Raw genomic sequence first — 19604 nt, forward strand, 5'->3', positions numbered from 1 at the left:
AATAAATAAGTTGTGTCCTTTTAGTCTTTTTAATACCATGTACTCTTGGTAGTACATAGTTATAACATAAAAAGTTATTATTTTTTTCTTTCCTCAATCACATCAACTGACGTGGAAAGTGATTTTTTTTTCTTCATGTTATAACTATATTATACCGGAAATACATAGAGTAAAACACTAAAAGAACACGACTTACATCTTTTAAAAAAATGCACACTAAACTCATACTTTAGATTTACAAAAATGGATTTTAACGCTGATTTCTTTGCAGCTTACGGATATCGGACACTCTATGGGAGGAGGATACAAGATTTAAGAGTTTTATAATTCTCATGTTGAAGGAGAATTGAAATCTCATGTTGTAGAGATAAAAAGCATGTGAGACTCATATGTTAGAAAAAAAATTATATGTAGGACTCATGTCAGCATAAAGATCGAAGGGTGTGTAGGAAAATTGTAATTCTCATGTTAAATGAGAATTATAAAATCCAAGATTTAAATGCGGTTTTGAAATAGAACGCTTTTTAAGAGTAAATTTATTATATAAATGGTTAGTATTAATTTGTCTTATAACACGTACATGACAAGGTGTGTTCTTTGTTATCACTGGGCTGAAGTTTTTTTATTTGGGCCCGGGTTAAGTTTTTTTTTTGGGTAACAAAGTACCTTTTTTAAATAAAAAAATTATGAGTACCAAAAACAATAAAAAAAATAATAATAATAAAAGGGGATAGGATATTTACACCCATGTGACACCCAGTCAAATTTACCGTTAGATCGCTTATGTTGATCCAACGGTTATATTTATTTCCATCTTTGTATGGTCATGATTTTCCAAATTTAATATATTATATTTATTTCTACCTTTGTATGGTTATGATTTCCCATATTTAATGCTTTCACTTTAAATTTGGGAAATCATGACCATAGAAAGATGGAAATAAATATAACCGTTGGATCAACATAAGCGATCTAACGGTGAGATTGACTGCTGGGTGTCACATGGGTGTAACATAACTTGGGTGTCACAATATCCTATCCCTAATAAAAGATGTTAAAAAGTAAAAAACGACCAAAAACAATTTATGGAAGAATAATATTAGATGCGTACTTAAATTAATTATTTTACACTGTTCGGTCAAATTTGATGATAAAATCCTCCGTCCCTCTCTAAATTATTTGTTCTGCCGCCGCCGCCGCCTCCATACGCCGTTTCTGGTTATTTAGTGTTGGTATGCCTTCAAACTAAACATTTTCTTCAAATCTTTTGAGATTTTCTCTCTTTTGTTTTTTGGATAACGAGATTTTCTCTATTTAATCTTGAATAGCTGCATTGTACTCTGGGATTTCTCTTTTTTGGATGAGAGTTTTAAGAATGATATTTAAAGAAAAGAAAAGAAAAAAACCCTTTTTGCAGAGTTTTCAGGATGAATTTACTGTAATTTTGGTTTGATTTGATTTGATATAGGAAAGCAATGGAGTTTGTTAACAAAGTAGTTGAGGGGGCTAAGAGAGCTTCAAACAACAACACAGTGATCAATGTTTGCCTTGTTGCTTCCTTTGTAACACTGGCCATAAGATCTATGAATCAGCAAAAGACCATTGAAGCTCTTGAGGCTGAGAAGGAATCTCTTGTCAAATCCAACAAGTCCATTAGAAAGACCATCTGGGATTGGAAACAACAGCTTTATGCTGAAGCCTCTACTGATTCTAATTCTGCTGTGGTTACTCTGGCAAGGCTCAAAGCAATCTATGGTGAAGCCCCACCTCCTCAACATCCTAAACTTGGTAATTCATTTCTATCTCTTCCCCCTGCTATATAACTCAAGCAATTGAATGAGACAGTTGAATCATTAATTTGATTTTGGTAATGTAGAAAATGATTATAGGGAAATTAAAAGAATAGAGATTAATTTTATCCCTATGCTTCAATCCTTTGTGTTTGAGGAGTATCAGTATGCTTATAATGTGATCCATTGTTTGGGAGAGAACATGGTTTCTGTTTTGGTAGAAACATTAATGGGTATTCTGTATTACCTGATCCTTTGTTAAGGGGTTTTTCCCTCTTATATATGCTATAATAGACGGTTATCATAGCAGTGGGTAGTTACTGGTATTCTATCATGGGGATCGTGTACTGCCACTACTGCTAGGGTCTTAAGCACGTCCTAACTCCTTATCTGGGTTCCGGACTTGCACAACGTACTTTATCCTTAAGTCCTAACTTGGATGTGGGCTCTACATGGACTTGCCTAAGCCCATTTAACAAACCTGGAACAGTTTCATTCTCACTGTTATGCTTATAATGATTCTGGAAAAGAACTTGCCTTGACCAAGCAAGATTCAATTTGGAAAAAGTGAAACTGAAAACAACCTTCCTCATAGAGCCCCTGTAAATAATGTTATACCAGGTGATGATATATTACTGTACATAGACCGTAGAGATAATTTGTTACTTGCTGTGGCAGTTCTATTTTTTTGAGTTCAGGCTTTCATATTTTATTTTTTTTAAATATATCTAAGATTTTACCAATGAAAAAAAAAAGGATGGGTTAGTCTACAATCACGCTGGTAAGCCCTGCCAATTTTATTTTTTTTGTTGGTTTTGTTATTTGATACCGAAACAGCAGACTGTTTGTTAAATTTTATGAATGTCATGTTGATAAAAACTAGTTTTTGCAGTTGAGACAAAAACTGTGATAGGGGAAATAGAGGTAGAAAGCAGGACTGTATGCAAACCAGTAGTTGCAATAACTGTTAGAAGTTAACTTTTTGAAAGAGAAGTATAAAATAAAATAGGGCAAATTCCAGTGAACAAGGCTCTCATATTTGCGAAAGGGGGATGAGAGTCGATTGTACGTAGTTTTATCTTTGCATTTTTACAAAAAAGTTGTTTCCCATACTCAAACTAGTGACATTCCAGTCATAAGGAGCAAAGAGAAGTGTAAATATTGGGCAAAAATCTTTTCAAACTCATTTGTAAAAATAAGAAAAATGAGAAGAAAAAAAAAAAAGAGAGACAAAAGTTCATTACAGAAATTCCTTCCAACCTTGTACTCTCTCTGTAAGAGAAACCCCTCTAAACTCTAAGGTGTTCAAGATTACAGCATCATAGATAAGCTAAATGAATTCATTTGCGCACAAACTTCACTCATTGCACTATGACCAAGTATTTAAAATTCAAATCTGACTGTCTTCCTCTTATAAAATACTTTTTCTTATTTTATTTTTCAATTTTTGCCATATTATATCCCATTTTGACTGCAAGGTTTGCATTGTTAATGGTGACAGCATTAGACACATTTAGTTTTATTACCAGTGTGAATTTCTTTTACAAGTCTGTTTAGTGCCTAAAATATTTTAACATAGCTATTATGTAAAGCTGTGTAGTAAAAGCTTGATGCTAGTTATCCAGGTTAAAGAATTATTACATGGATCGGATGGTTGGTAAATCCACATTTTCTTTCCACAATGGTTGTTGCACTACAACATGATTTTTGTCCTTCAAGTTCTTCTTTTGTGGTTTTTTCAGGACATACTGTGAGGCAAGATGCAAATTTATCTGGTCCCACCAAAATAATCGCCTGAGATCTGCATAGTTGTCTGGCCTTTTAGAAGTTTTTGGCGTTGGAAGGTTGTTAATAAAATATTTTCTAAGAGAACAGAAACATATAATTCTGTCATAATTTGTTATTTTGATTGGCACGTAAATGAACAACTTGGAGGAAGTTAAAAAGTGGTTAAAATTTTATCATTGGTGGGACGAAGCACATTTTTTTTTGTTTCATATTTTACCTTTCTACAAATTTGGGGACCTGATGAAAACTAGATGCAACTTTGGCAGCCGAGAGGATGCAGCCTTCAAACATTGTCCCGTTAAAACTGATCTTGTTGACTTCCATGGTGCATGTAATGGATGACTTATAATAAGCAAAAACGTTGCTCCATTTTATCATTTATTGTAAAGAATCAATTCAACCCAAAAGTTTAAGCTGTTGGGTGAGGCTACATTAATGGTTTTATATATCTCAATACGCCCCCTCACACGAGAGCCCATTGGGCTTGAAGGGTGGACAATGCACAGGCCCACCTACCTGTATTAAGAAATTCGTCAAGAGAAAGTGGAGGGCGGTGAGGATCGAACCCAGGACACGAGGCTCTGATACCATGTAAAGAACTATCTCAATCCAAAATCTTAAGGTGTTGGGTGAGGGTGTTTTTAATGATTTATATTATTCTCTAACATACCCTCTCACACAAGAGCCCTTTGGGCTTGAAGTGTGGATATTGCACAGGCCCAATGTTTTTGGTTTTACCTCCTGTTTTTTTTAATTTCACTTGAAAGTGGGGGGCGGTGAGGATCGAACTCGTGACCTTGTGGTCACTTGAAGCTCTGATACCATGTTAAGAATCATCTCAACCCAAAACCTTAAGGTTTTGGGTTGAGATAGTTCTTTATATGATATCAGAGCCTCGGTGTATCGGGGTTCGATCCTCACCGCCCTCCACTTTCTCTTGTGGAATTTCTTAGCACAGGTAGGTGGGCCTGTGCATTGTCCATCCTTCAAACTCAATGGGCTCTCGTGTGAGGAGGCGTATTGAGTTATATAAAATTTTACGGTTAAACTATTAATTTTTTATGTCACGTGTCAACACCAGACGAGTCATGCCTAATTTAGGCGTGAATGCCTTGGGACTCACGCCTAACTTAGGCGTGAATAGTCACGTCTAATTTGAACGTGAATGAGTGCAATAGATCCGTAGATAGTTTCGAAACAGTTATGTATTCGTAATAATTTATTAAAATAGTAATATTTTAATTTTTTTGCCCATGTTTGACATCATAACCATATAAAGATGAATCAATGATAATAAAGGAAGAGAGAACAAATATATTGATTTATCTTTTATGATTGTAATCTTTCCACATAATTATTTCATGTTTTTTTTTTCACATGAAAGAGTCAAAACTCATAGGCCATAGGCCACTTGGAAGAGTCAAAACTTCATATAAATTTGGAGGGACAATGACTCTAAAATTTTTAAAGGGGAATGATCTGTTTACAAATTTGTTTTACAAATTTTTGTAAATTACACTATGTATTTTTGGGAGAACACAATATAACGTAGTGTTCTTCCAGGAGTATATAGTGTAGTTTGTAAACAAAAAATTTATAAATATAATCTCTCCATTTTTAAATTGCAATTCATTGATTTTGTTAGATTTTGTGTTAATATAAAATTGGGCTCGTGATAAATGCAACCGGATATAATGATTTAAAACTATGAATAGGTTCATATTATAAAATTCAATAATAAATATGTTTTGATGAGTATGATTCTCTTCCATGGACCCAAAAATATTGCAACACGATTCTTTATTTTAATTCCGCCCTTGGTTTGTTGTGGACAAGTAGCTTTCGAATGGTAGAATTTACAATTTAGTACTCATTTAGCTTTATTTATTTTCAGCTTCTCTCCTCGAAAAAAATATTTGTTTTTTATGAGAATAAAAATCATGTAAAAGACTTCTAGTTAGAAACTGTTACAAGGAATTTCTTGCCTCTTTTTTTTTTTTCTTTTTTTTCCTTCATCCCTCTCATCCGCAACAAAACGATCATTATTGCTTATTGGGAAGATTAAGCACCGGAATGTGATTTCTCTCGAGCCTTTTACAATTTCAAAGAATGAAAAATGACTAAGATGTTATTTCAATTTAACTTAATTTTTCATTCATAATTTGGTTACATTTATTTTCACGAATTTTCTTGGTTAGTTATTAAAATGGTAATCTAGCCAAATGATTATAGCTTATCAAGATAATGCTTCAACATTATTGCACTGTAAGTGAGACTTGTATTACTGAGAAAGACAACGTCACAGAGAAAAAAATATTATAAACAAGTATTTTATGTATTGGATATTAACTTTTTGTTCTGTAGATTTACTTTTTCGATGCAGGAGTACCATTCAACGCATTTTTTATTAAATATGAAAAAAATAATATATTTATATTATGGGATCTATTAATCTCATGCATGCAATAGAGATAAAATTGTGGGATCCACTACTTTTTCAAAAAAAAATAAAATAATGGACCCCACTATTTTATCTCTTTTGCGTGAGATAATTATTTTCCTTATATTATTCCTGCTTTTATGATTATTTTGTCAAATATTACTTTTCCTTTTTTTTTTTTTTTGGGGTAAAAGAGTATCTACACCTCACTACAATCCCGCCTTTAGCTTGTCTTATTTTTTGCGAGTAATGCCTCTCTTTTTTTTTTGCAATGTATCCTCAAATCAACAGACTAATTTTTTCAACACGGAAGAAGATTATATTAAATGGATAAACTTCTGCTATCAATGCCTCTCTTAGTAATGCCTCAATCAACACTGAACATTAATTAATTTAACATGCACGCAAATCAATAAAAAAAATTCAGAATCAGCGCACATGGTCAAGAAATATCACCCATGTAATTTAATAATAATTAGTATATGGTAGCCATCTGAGATCTAACTACATCTGATTTCTCGGTCAAGGTATTGGTAGTATATGCCTAGCTATATCATTATTTGATCATCCAATTTGCGTTGCCTGCATACTGTGCTTCACTCATGGCTTTCAGCTATTCATCTTTTATCATCTGCAAGGTCTTTCCGTTAAGCTTACACCGATACATTATTATAACTCTTAGCTAGTAGCTCTTTACTGTTATATTAATTCGATAGATTTATTTTATTTTCATTTTTATTTTATTTTAACTAACACAAATTTGTAAAATCTGATGATCTTTTTTGTCACAGAAAGACTTGGGTCTCTCTGCTTTACCTTCATTATCATTATCATCATCATTTATAATTGATCAGAAATGCAAGAAACCAATATCAAAGAATATTGTTTCACTTGTGTCATCTCAGGAGAAGAAACGCAACCCTTCTGCAACTGGCTCAGTTGGTTTCACTTTCTTTTCTTTCCCTGTTTTCCATTTATTAATAGTGCTAAATAATGATGGGTCTTGTTTGGTGCACTGTAGACCAAAACTCCAATGACAGCGACAGAGAAGATACTGGCCAGAGCTTCAGAAAAGTCCAAAGTGAGCCCTGGAGAAAATGCATGGATTAACATTGATGTTTTGATGACCAACGATATTGCTTGTCCTGGTGTGACTGGGATCTTCAAGAAAGAGTTTGGCAACACTGCAAAGGTATATATATGTATATATATATATATATATATATATATATATATATATATATATATATATATGCTCTTTTAATTAGTATATAATCTTCAATTGAGAGACACTATTTAACTTTGTGGCTCTGTTTGGAGATTTATTTTAGGTTTGGGACCGTGAGAAGTTTGTAGTTATCCCTGATCATTACATATTCACAAGTGATGAACGTGCGCACCGTAATGTGGATATTTCAAGAGACTTCTGTATGGAGCATGATATTAAGTACTTTTATGATATTCAAGATCGCAGTAATTTCAGGGTACGCTTCTCTTTATTACGCTTTCTTTACTTAACATTTTTATGTGATTTCTATATAGTCAAATTAATATACCAACAACATTCACTTAAAAGTGAATTTTTATTTATAAAATGATTAAGTAAAAGTGTATGCATTCTTAATTAATTTAACAAAGTATATTGTGATCTTAATCCACTAACTGATCTAAGAATGGATTCATTCTTCTTTATTTACTTTTAAGAGAAGCTCACTTTAGAATTTTTTTTTTTAATGTTCCAATATATATGCTGAAATTAAATGCTGTAAAGATAAGTTGCTGATGTATGCTAAGAATAATAATAAAAAAGAAGAAGGTAAAATAGGTAATTGACCTTTTTTTTTTTTGGAAATTGTTCGTATTCTTGGCCGAAAGTCAAGACTAATTCCCTTGCGGTGGAGAGATCACGCGATCGTGGGTAGAGTCTCTTCCAATAAAGTCTTTTTTATACACACGGCTAGAGATCAAACTACTGTCACAATGCTTAAAGAACTCAACTATCTATCAACTGTTCTGTGCCGTGTTGGTGTAATTGACATTCTCAACGCAAAAAGTCACATTTGGTTTGGTTGCTTTCGTCTTTTAAGTGTTAGCCTAGTAACTATCATAGTCGAGTAGAAAAAACAAAATTTGAGCTACTTAGGCTTAGTATCTTAAACAAAATTTATATGCTGATAACATTTAGTGGCAAAAAAATTAATTTATTACTTTTTTAATAAAAAATTACGAATAAGTTGTCGTTTTGCAAAAAATTACGAATCTATAGCACTCAAACACGCCCACATGGGGCGTGTTCTGATGGAGAGAGACACGCCCATGTGGGGCGTGAGCTTGTGAAGGAAACACGCCCTACGTAGGGCGTGTGTGGTCACGCCTAAGATAAGGCGTGTTCAGTGGGTTGACACGCCCAAATATGGGTGTGAGTGACTAAACTGACTGCTATTTAAACACCCACCCCCCTACACACTCTTCACAATTCTGTCATTGTTATGCTAAACTCTCTGATAGTTTGCACTTGTTTACTCATATTTTGTTTTATCTTTTAAAATTTTGTTTTTAAAAATGAGTGCGAATTCTGATACTATTCGTGTCGTTCTATATTTTAACGGTAAGAAAGAAGAAGGTCGTCGTGGTGTTATTTTTGTAGGGGAGAAAAGGCCATCACGTATTAAACGAAACTCAACGGTTGCTGAGCTGCATCAGAAAATACGTCAAAAATTATGTCTTCAAGACAACCAATTGATCACTCTTGTCACGGCAAGGTTATGGCAACGTGAACAATACATTAGCTTGCAAGTGGTCGATGACGAAGACATCGATATGGTAATGGAAGAGTTCTTGAACCAGTGTAGAAAGGATTTCTTAGAGTTGTATGTGGATACTACAACCGCGGAGGAAGTTGTCATACCAATGAGGTCAGTTAGGTCTACTTCTCCTCTTAATGCATCATCATCTGCTGTTCCTGCTGTTAACATGTCTGAGGAAGATGAACATGACCCTACTTGGGTTATGGATGAGGAGTATGACGAAGATGATGAGGAAAATATTGCAATAGAGGATCGTCTTCTTTTAGAGGATGCGAGTGCATCGGACAATGACGAAGAATGTGGCAGGTCTGGTACTGAACTTCAACCAGTGCATGATTTGGGGGAGTCTCGTATCGTTGTACATCATGGCACAACATCGAGTTAAGTACCAGAACATCCTGAAGGTATGCTATCAATTAATATACTGACAGTTTGGTTGTTGCAATTTTTGATTAAGAAAATAATTCAATTCTATTATTATTATTACGTAGTACATGTAGGCGATGCACCTGTTGATCCTTTTTGGTCAGAAATTCCACATTACACATATATTGATTGGGATTATCCGAGTGAGGCACAATCATGGACGCAGAGTTCAGGTTCAATCCAGGGTCCTTGGCAATTGGGAGAAAAGTTGTTTGTTAACCAACAATTTACATCCAAAAAAGAGGCTCAGATGGCAATCAAGCGCTACCTCATGAAGGAGCATCAAGAAGCAATTGTGGTTGAGAGCACTCCCACAAAATTAAGCATGAAATGTTGTGCACACGTCCAAGGTTGCCCGTGGAGGGTCAGGGTAATTAAACCAACGTATGGTGAAAATTGGAAGGTGACGAAATGGGGTGTGAAGCACAATTGCTTGAATGACCATATTTCTCAAGATCATCGACAACTTGATTCTGACGTTATTGCAGCACTTGTAGTAGGTACGTAATTTCAAATTAAAAAGCTGATTAAAATTGCAGTTGATATACCTGTTGTTCTGTTAATGTTTATATTCAGCTTTTGTGATTCAGAGATGATAAAAAAGGAACCTTCAGTGGCCATTTCGCTCGTTCAGGAGAGGATAACGCATTCATATGGATTCAAAGTTTCATATCGAAAGGCATGGTATGCGAAGCAGAAAGCAATGGCAATGTTATATGGTGATTGGGAGGAGTCCTATGCATTTTTACCCAACTGGTGTGAATATATGCTTCGTTTTTCACCAGGTTCCTTTTACAATATTCAAACAAAGGATTGTTTTGTTGGGGGGCAGTTGGTTACTGGAAAACGTGTATTTGTTCGTTGTTTCTGGACTTTCAGACAATGTTGCGAGGCATTTAAATTTTGCAAACCAATGATACAAATTGATGGCACTCATCTATACGGGAAATATAAGGGAAAGTTATTGATTGCCACAGCTCAAGATGGTAATAATGAATGTGTGCCATTTGCATTTGCCGTTGTTGAGGGTGAGACATTGGAGGCTTGGTCATACTTCCTTGCCAATCTTCGTCAGCACGTCACTCAAGCGGATAATATATGTCTAATTTCAGACCGGCATGTTAGCATATTATCGGCTGTTGAAAATAATCCCCTATGGCAGCCACCCCATGCATTTCATGTGTTTTGTCTGCGACATGTTGCAAGCAATTTTAATCAACGATTTAGAAATGACAAATTGAAGGCTAGCCTGATGAATATAGGTATGTTGCACACTATGATTGGTGAATTAAATAATTGTAGTTTTTTCGTTAAGCGTCAACTATGTGTGTTTTTTAAATTGTTCGCAGGATATACTCCTTGCATGGTGGATTTTGAGAGGTCGCTAGCACGATTTCGAGACACAAGCAGGCAGAGCTTCGCTGCGCAAAATCCTCCAAAAGAAATTTAGAGAGAAGGAGGAGGAGGAGGTTTAGAGAGAGGATGGGAGGGTGGAAATGAGGTAAAAAAGTGAAAAACGGATTTATATACATCGCGGATAACACGCCCTATCGTGGGCGTGTCTCTCTCCTGGAACACGCCCTTCCTTTGCCGTGTTTGCTTCATAGCTCACGCCCTATCCTAGGCATGTCTCTCTCCTGCCACACACGCCCTACCTTGGGCGTGTTTCTTTCACAAGCTCACGCCCCACATGGGCGTGTCTCTCTCCATCAGAACACGCCCCATGTGGGCGTGTTTGGGTGCTATAGATTCGTAATTTTTTGCAAAACGACAACTTATTCGTAATTTTTTATTAAAAAAGTAATAAATTAATTTTTTTGCCAACATTTAGTTCGTTTGGATTGAGGATAGAGGAAATGAGAAAGTGAAGGAATTAGAATCTCTTTCGTTATATCGTTTAGAAAACATATTCTTGTGTGGCTAAATAAGAACCATAAAATAGTTCAATTTTAATGTCAACCATTACATCATGAACTGCATTTCTTTCAGTTACTTTTAGAACTCTGGAGAATCCTAATCCGGAAGTGAAAGGGAATGAGTTCAAAATGCGTTTGATAGTTTCCTTGAAAATAAATCATTAATTTCCTTGACTATAAAGGTGTCAAGAAATCAAGTTTTATTTCTTAAAAAGAAAAAAAAATTCTTGTATAAATATGTTATAAATCGCATAATAATTTATACATTGCAGGCTAACCCTGATTATAAAGGTGTTTGCCACATTGCTCTCGCACAGGAGGGTCATTGCAGACCTGGAGAGGTGAGTTCTGTTAACAAAGCTAATAAAATGTTAAAATCTGAAATCTACTGGTTTGAAACTATTCTGAATTCTGATCACTTGATATATATTGATAACAGGTGATGTTTGGTACGGATTCTCACACCACATCAGCTGGAGCATTTGGCCAGTTTGCTACTGGAATTGGTAACACTGATGCAGCTTTTATATTGGGGACAGGGAAGCTTTTAATCAAGGCAAGTAAACACATATCTTCATTTTATTATTTGGCAAAACATATGTGCATATTATCCTTTATAAACTTTCATGAAGTTGTTCTATTATATTCCAGCAACTGTCTGAGCATTTTTTTCTAATAAAATATGGAATGGCTATTTTATTGGTGTATACAGGCATTGATCATCCCATCACTGCATCAGTTGCTTCTATGAGTGATATCATAAGTGCTTAGCAGTAACATTGTTGTTTGACACATTAGATCACTAGAGAAAACCTATAGATAAAAAGGGAAAAAACCTGTGTACAGGCTCCCCAACTTCGCGAGAATTAGGGTGGGATCAATTATAGGCAATCTTACTCTTATGTTTTTGTAAAGAGATTATTTCCTAAACTAAAACACGTGACCTTCTGGTCACAAAAGAGCTACCTTACTGCTATTTCAAGGCTCGCCCTCAGAGTAAACCTATAGATACTAAGATAAATTTATAAAGGGTTATAACTGATGAATGTATGAGTTCATAGATTGCGAATATAGGACTATAACTGCTGTATCATTTAATAAGAAGCTTTATGCAAAAATTACAGTTCATAGATTTTGTATGAGTTCGAGTGCATAATTAAAATGACAAAACTAATTATTGTGGAAAGTTTCTATAGAAGTGAAAGCTTCCATTCTACTCCTCTCCTATTATTTTTCTCATTTTCCTATAACGCCATCATCATTCCCAATAAGACCTCCACCAGTCCACCTACTGCATATGCTGTGTTGGACTTATCGCTCCTAATAATTATACATAACACTTTCATTGCTTGCAATAATACCACTCTGACACTAACACCTGATGAGATATTCATGATCTTCTTCCCTTATCTATTTTTTTTTTTTCAAGAGCAATTAATTTTTTTATGGCTATCAGCATGTTTTGTTAATTAGTACTAGTAATAGTCTTGTCTTCAAGACAAGGCAGATGAATGATAAAGATGGCCTAGTTAACTTAATTTATGCTTGCAGTTGCATTTTTGTCAATATAACAGTCAGAATCCAACCTTGGTGATCCAAGTAATGAAAACATCATACACATTGTACTATAGTTGATTTGTGTTGATTTGGATTTGAAAGAACTCTAGATCAGTGCATTATTTTCTTCTAACCTTTCTCTCATGTTTTTTCATACATGATTTTTGTCAAAATTGTCAAACAATTACTTCGAATTTACAGAGATCACAGGGGAAGGATTCTGCAAGAATAACTTTCTAGTCCTTAAAGATTTAAAAGTACATATTCGACCAAATGCATAAAGAGTGCGTTAAAGCACTATTTTGATTCATTGGATGTGCAGAAAGGTTTTCCTTTTACATGAGCTGAAATATCCCTTATGATGAAGGTTAAAACATTTCAGCACCCCTCACATACAAGATGAATGTTAATATTTTTATTCCAAGATAAACAGCACTATCATTTTGCTTCTGCATTTAGTATTTGTTGTTATCAATCACAGAAAAATTTACTGAATATACTTAAACTACAGGTGCCTCCAACATTGAGATTTGTACTGGATGGTGAAATGCCCAATTATTTGCTTGCAAAGGATCTAATTTTGAATGTAGGTGAAGGGTTCCTCTCGCATGTTTTTCCATTTGAATGAATTGCAGTTTATCAAAATTATGTGACACGAGTATATTATAACACTATTTTCTTGGTGTTGTTGCCTTATGAAAACACTAACCACCATTCAGATTATTGGTGAAATATCTTTGTCTGGTGCAACATATAAAGCGATGGAGTTTGCTGGGACCACTATTGAAAGTTTATCCGTATGCAAACTTTTAACTTTTTCTGTTTTCTTTCTCTATGCTAATGTTATTTGCACAAGTATAAGATTTCTGAATTGTTGTGTTGTAGATGGACGAAAGGATGACAATATGCAACATGGTTGTAGAAGCTGGAGGGAAAAATGGTATTGTTGCTGCTGATAGAACCACATACGAGTACCTTGAGGTTGTTGGAGTTAATCAGTGCCCTTTATGTTTTTCTCAATTTCATTGTTTTTCTCTTCTCTCTAGTAGCAAGTATGTAATATATGCTTATGCACGTGCTTAAATATACATATAGACATACATGCAAGATGCTGAATTTTCAACAAAAAAAGATGTGATAGTTCTGCAATGCTTGAAATAACCTCCTGCACGTGTTTTTATGTATTCTCGACCCCAACTAGTTTGGGATAAAGGTCTTATTGATGTTGATGCGTTTTTGTGTATTTGAGTTTTGCCAATCATACTCTTATTTCACTTTATAGAGCTTTTCATCTTAATTCTTTCCCCTTTCTCTCGAAATATTGCCTGGCTGCTTTGTACAGGATAAGACATCTGCACCCTATGAACCAGTTTTTAGTGATGAGAAAGCAAGGCAAGTTCTATTTCCTCCTCATATATATATATATAGTTATTATTTATTTGATCCATAATTACCACGTTATAAATTTTCTTTTGTTTGTTATTAGCTCAAACTGTTGCTCGGATATGGCATTACAATATTAGATGGACCAGAGATGATATTCTGAGTCTGCTTTGGCCTTAGGATGTAATTTAAGAATCTTTGTTCTTTGAAAATGTAACTTAAGATATCAGCATTTCTGATTGGCCAACAGAGTAAATGTTTTATAGTGGTCTAATGCTGAGTTTATATACTGCAAGTATTACTAACTTAGCTGTTGAATAATGAACTTTCGTGTTTTATCAAAATTCTGCCAGCGACGAGTAATTGGGTGACTTTAAGAGCTAGTTATCATATATTATTCATTTCTCCCAATGAAACACAATCACAACTTTTCAGAATAATTCATATATTTCTCCCCTTTGCTTTGTCTTATGTGACTTTTTATAATCGTTTTTCGTTTTCTTTCTTGTTGATGTGCTAGTTTTCTAGCCCAGTATAGATTTGATGTATCCGAAATGGAACCAGTGGTGGCAAAGGTAGTTCTACTCAATCAAATTTTTTATCTTCACTTTGCCATAAAAAATTTATGAATCTTTTCTTGTCAAAAATCTTTTTGCGTTTGATTGCTGATGAAATGTAAAATGTTTGAACCATTACACAGCCACATTCCCCTGATAATCGTGCTTTGGCAAGAGATTGCAACAATGTGAAAATTGACAGAGTATACATTGGATCATGCACTGGTGGAAAGACTGAAGATTTTATGGCTGCAGCAAAAGTTTTCTTAGCTGGCGTACGTCTATTATAATTTTCTTTCTCTTTCACTCTCTTTTTAACGTGCACTCAGCATATATTTTACGATGGAAAACCATTAATACTCTGGACTCTGGAGGGGCTTGAACTAGTTACCTCTCACCATGAAGGATGGTACATAGTTAACCCCATGCAGACACTAAAATGTTTCTGTATGTGTGGTCATAAATTTGGACTATATTCTGCTTCCCACAAAAAAATTGAACTGAAGATAAACATGTTATTTCTTTTCTCCACCTGTTATGCAAGTATTCAATTAAACATTTATGATGTATAAAAGGTTTTCCAGAATATCTATGTTATAGTGATAGCCATATATAATTTCTTCAAATGAGTTAGTGTATCATAATATCTATATGGAGAATAGTGTGTTTATGTAGTTCTTATTTATTTACTTTTTCTGCATAATAAACATTAGTTACTATTCTTTTTGCTTTTTTATAATCTTTAACATAATGAAACCGGTTCCACTGTAGGGGGAAACTGTCAAAGTTCCTACTTTTCTTGTTCCTGCTACACAAAAGGTTTGTCAAGGTGTACTACTTCTATTCAAGAATATGAACTATATTTCCATTTTCAGAAGTGTTAATCACCAAGATCATCGATTGATCATACCACTCAATTACAACTTTTTCAGGTTTGGATGGACTTATACACGCTTGAGGTACCTGGCTCAGGTGGCAAGACTTGTTCGCAGATATTTGAAGAAGCTGGTTGCGATCCACCTGCAAGTCCTAGCTGTGGTGCATGTTTGGGTGGCCCAAAAGACACATACGGACGCTTGAATGAACCTCAGGTAAACTTACACTTCCTCATAATCGAACTTCAATATTCAACAATCTGCTATATATATATAGCTTGAAAAGAAATCTTAATTCCTCTATAATATTTGGAACTCTTGGATACATCAACTTCAATTGTGAAGACCATTTATTATTTTTAAGAGAATCAGAGCTAATCATGAAACCTGAAATGTTGTTGGCAATTCACCTACAAGCATATAGATTTCATGTGTTCTTTTTTTTTTTTTTAACTCAAATTTCATTGAAAAAAAAACTAATTTAGAGTGACTATATATAATTGTAACACCAAAACCAAAAAATCACTTCCCGTCAAACCCGACTAGCGAGTGTGCCTTACCCTTGCATAATTGCAAAGAGGCTGTTTCCTGGATTCAAATCCATGACCTTTCAGTCATGAAGAAACAGTTTTACTACTGCTCGAGTTCGTCTCCTTATAATTGTAACACCAACTTATATATATATATATATATATATATATCTGGGTTTGATTAATCTCATGTTAAAGGAGATAAGTTATCTCATGTCATAGAGATAAATTTGTGGGCTTCACCATCTGAAAAATAAAAAAAAATAAAAAGAAAAAGGTGGCACAGTTATCGAAGGGTGTGTAGGAGAGAAAGTTATCACATGTAGCGTAAGAGTAGTTTTTCCCTATATATATATATATATATATATATATATATATATCAACTTTGTGTTTTTGTTTTCATTTTGATGTAACTTAAGAAAGGACTCTGATTGCAGGTCTGTGTCTCAACAACAAATCGAAATTTCCCTGGCAGGATGGGGCACATGGAAGGCCAGATATATCTTGCTTCCCCATATACTGCAGCAGCATCTGCATTAACTGGTTTCGTAACTGATCCCAGGAAGTTCTTGTAGTAAGCTACTATGTCTAAATAACTTGTACGCTAAAATAATGAGCTGAAATAATTTGTACGCTACAATTATGTATTCAAAGTCAAGTAGTTTCATCCAAATTGGCTTGTATTCTAAGTCAAGCACCACAGAATTGTTACAAACAACTCTTGGAAACACTATCATAATAGGTTGCTACGACCTACGCGGATGAGGTTTACAGAACAAGATATGCATAGGTTTCTGTCGAAATTCATGTTTAACAACACCAGAATAATGCAATGTAGAAGCAATCTTAAGGTACTTCTTCTCATCTGAGTATTTCCTAAATCACACATCTGGTTTATTTATTTATTTATTGAAGGAAAAGTAATATTAATACATCTAACTGAACACACGTTAGTAGATTGAATCTCGATTCATTCTGTTGAAAATTATATATGAAATCTAGCATGTTAGCGCTTACTTTACCAGAACCTCGTCTTAAAACCTGATTTTTTGTTCAGCTCTTGAGCAAAAAATTCCACGTAGATTAAAAAGCGAAAACTAAAAAGGGATCACATACAAAGTTCACTTAACTAAAATATAACCCTTAATTAATTAACCACATCATATATATTAAATCCTCAGTCAACTTTGAAACATTAATTTAATAATGTAAAAACATTAATTAACAACATATATTGTGCAAAAACTATAAGAAAACAGAGAGATGTTCAAATATAAATATATATGATGTTGTATAGCGTTTATGTTGAATTGTAGAGTCCCAGTCATTGGAGGCAAATGGGAAGCGAAACTGCGAAACTCACATGCATTAGAATGACAAAACAATAGCAAAAATAAATTAATATATATGATGTTCACGTCGGATCCACCTGGTGGCACTGTGGTTGTGGTGAGGTCACAGAAAGCTTGCATTGTCCGCCGAGGGAGTGCGGCGGCGCCTGTTCTTCTTGCCTTTACTGTCACCACCGCATACGATGGTGCACTCAATACCACAGATATTACTAAAGCAAGAAAACAACCCATTATCACCGTCCGTGTGCCTCCGCGTGTGGCGGCTCGTCTTAGTGCTCGACGTCGTCGGGAGGCTCGAGAACTCGCCGCGATCGATCACCGGCGGCAGCTCCGTCCGCCACCTCTCCAATTTGGACTGCAACCCTTCAACACTCTGTTCGTCCAAGCTCCACCCTCCCACGGTAGAGTTCTCGCCCTCGTCGACCACCGGCCTCCTCGCCATGGCCGCAGCCACCTCCGACGGCGAAGGCCCCAGCTCCGACTCCGTCAGAACAATTGGCCCCATGTTCCCCAAGTTGGACCTGCGCGGCGTCGCATATTCAAACCCACCATTCACCTTCCCAAACGGGTGCATCGGCGTACCCCTGTGAGAACCACCAAAACCCACGGCCGGGTTGAACTTGGAAACCGCCGGCGAGTTCCGGAACTGCGGTTTTGGAGTGACCATAAACTGCGGCGGTGCCGGAGTGACCATATATTGCGGAGCCGGAGAGTTCTTGAACTGCGGCTTCGGAGAGTTCTTGAACTGCCGCGCCGGAGAATTCTTAAACTGGTTCGGTGCCGGAGAGTTGTGGAACTGTGGTTTGGGAGAGGCTTTGACTTCATAGGTAATCTTGGTGACAGGCACGTGACGCTCATTGGTGTTGTTATTTGTGTTCATTTCACTTGAGGGTGCTTCAGAGACGCTGTGAATGGGTGAAGGTGCTTTATGGTTATCATTATCAACAATATCAACGACGTCGTTCTGAATGGGTGGTTGAACGGGAACATCAGAGGCACTGGGTGCGGAACTTGCTTTTCCATTTTTAACCTTCCAAGGCAACACATCGCTGAGAACAGAACTCGTTCCCTTTCCGCTTTTTCCGGAGACACTGCTAACCACCGACGAAGCCTTCGACCTTCTCTTCTTCTTATGGCTCTTCCCGCTTTTTCCGCTAACTTCCGAACTCGCTTTCTCCTTGCTCGCCATCGCCATGCGCTGTCTCGCCACCGCCTCCGACCCGATCATCGAACTGCTGTCGCTCTTCGTTCGCCGGAGCTGCTCCGGCTTCGGAGCTGCCGCGGAAAACACGTGAGGGCTGAGGTGGTTGTGCTCTTCATAGGCATCCTTCTCTCCCATCAAATGGCGGTACCCGACGGCGGAGGAGTTGAGTGCGTACAACGGCATGCTTCTCATGGAGCTGTCGAGGACGGCGACGCCGATGTTGAGGATCCCCTGAGGCCTGCCGGAGGGACGTCGGACCTGGAGTGCGACGAAGCGCATGCCGACGGGAGCACGGTTGTTGTGAAATGGCCTGGCCGGCGGAGGGATGAGGTTTCCGACGAGGACACGAACGGTGCCGACGTGGACGTCTTTGAACCAATGCAATGCATAGATCTCAATCATGATTGCGGAGGTATCAGAATATAAAAACTCCTCGTCGACGCGGAAGACGAACTTGTCGTTCCATGTAGGGTTGGTGTGGCCTTGGGTGTCGACACGCGTGGAGAGCTTGCGGTCAGGGTGGACCCACGCCACCGCGTAGGTTTTCATGTTGCGACCCACGGAAGCCAAATCTTGTGCGGAAATGACATTCAGTTCCAACAGTTGGAATGGTGCTAATATTTGAGACATTGTGTATTATATATATATATATATATATTTAATTAACTATATGGAATTGATTCAATAAATAATCAATTGAGAAGAAGAATAAGAATAAGAATATAGGAATGAATAAATGAATGCACCCTATACCTATAGTAGGAATTAATGTGGAAATTGTTGTATAGGTATTGGGTGCATATGAAAGAATGGAATGAGGTTAAGGTTGGTTAAATTTATTTGAGTTTGTAAGAACGAACGTATTTCTTGTAGAGTTTGTCAGCGGGTTTGGTTCGTTTGAGGTTTTTGATCCAAGAGAAAGAGAAGAGAGGAGAGAAATTATGATGATGATGATGATGATGATGATGGCGGGTTATGG

General features: G+C 36.2%; 3 protein-coding genes across 3 annotated transcripts; 2 read left to right on the plus strand and 1 right to left on the minus strand.

Annotated features, from left to right (window-relative positions):
- The first annotated feature begins 1136 nt into the window (after window positions 1–1136).
- On the plus strand, window positions 1137–3881 carry LOC133301204 (uncharacterized). The gene is made up of 3 exons (XM_061500825.1): window positions 1137–1232; window positions 1469–1788; window positions 3533–3881. Exons 2-3 carry the CDS (start codon window positions 1476–1478, stop codon window positions 3586–3588), a joined length of 369 nt encoding a protein of 122 aa, XP_061356809.1. The 5' UTR covers window positions 1137–1232; window positions 1469–1475; the 3' UTR covers window positions 3589–3881.
- A 2739-nt stretch (window positions 3882–6620) lies between these two features.
- LOC133301194 (3-isopropylmalate dehydratase large subunit, chloroplastic-like) lies at window positions 6621–16644 on the plus strand. The gene is made up of 15 exons (XM_061500815.1): window positions 6621–6656; window positions 6810–6956; window positions 7040–7210; window positions 7350–7502; window positions 11440–11508; window positions 11607–11723; window positions 13236–13310; window positions 13444–13521; window positions 13610–13705; window positions 14067–14116; window positions 14628–14682; window positions 14808–14939; window positions 15436–15483; window positions 15597–15755; window positions 16507–16644. Exons 1-15 carry the CDS (start codon window positions 6621–6623, stop codon window positions 16642–16644), a joined length of 1524 nt encoding a protein of 507 aa, XP_061356799.1.
- Window positions 16645–17524: 880 nt separating this feature from the next.
- On the minus strand, window positions 17525–19255 carry LOC133301181 (uncharacterized). The gene has a single exon (XM_061500802.1). It carries the CDS (start codon window positions 19253–19255, stop codon window positions 17525–17527), a length of 1731 nt encoding a protein of 576 aa, XP_061356786.1.
- Window positions 19256–19604: the final 349 nt, after the last annotated feature.

Source organism: Gastrolobium bilobum, unplaced genomic scaffold (genome assembly GCF_033153095.1).
Source record: "Gastrolobium bilobum isolate Gb01-03AN ecotype WA unplaced genomic scaffold, APGP_CSIRO_Gbil_v1 utg28129, whole genome shotgun sequence".
Lineage (NCBI taxonomy): Eukaryota > Viridiplantae > Streptophyta > Magnoliopsida > Fabales > Fabaceae > Gastrolobium > Gastrolobium bilobum.

Excerpts from the sequence above, each read along its gene's own strand:
- LOC133301204 (XM_061500825.1), top strand. The coding sequence starts at position 1,476 with ATGGAGTTTGTTAACAAAGTAGTTGAGGGGGCTAAGAGAGCTTCAAAC. Across the intron at positions 1,789-3,532 it reads TCCTCAACATCCTAAACTTG|GACATACTGTGAGGCAAGAT; the intron begins GTAATTCATTTC and ends TGGTTTTTTCAG.
- LOC133301194 (XM_061500815.1), top strand. The coding sequence starts at position 6,621 with ATGGCTTTCAGCTATTCATCTTTTATCATCTGCAAG. Across the intron at positions 11,724-13,235 it reads CAGGGAAGCTTTTAATCAAG|GTGCCTCCAACATTGAGATT; the intron begins GCAAGTAAACAC and ends CTTAAACTACAG. Across the intron at positions 14,940-15,435 it reads CAAAAGTTTTCTTAGCTGGC|GGGGAAACTGTCAAAGTTCC; the intron begins GTACGTCTATTA and ends GTTCCACTGTAG.
- LOC133301181 (XM_061500802.1), bottom strand. The coding sequence starts at position 19,255 with ATGTCTCAAATATTAGCACCATTCCAACTGTTGGAACTGAATGTCATT.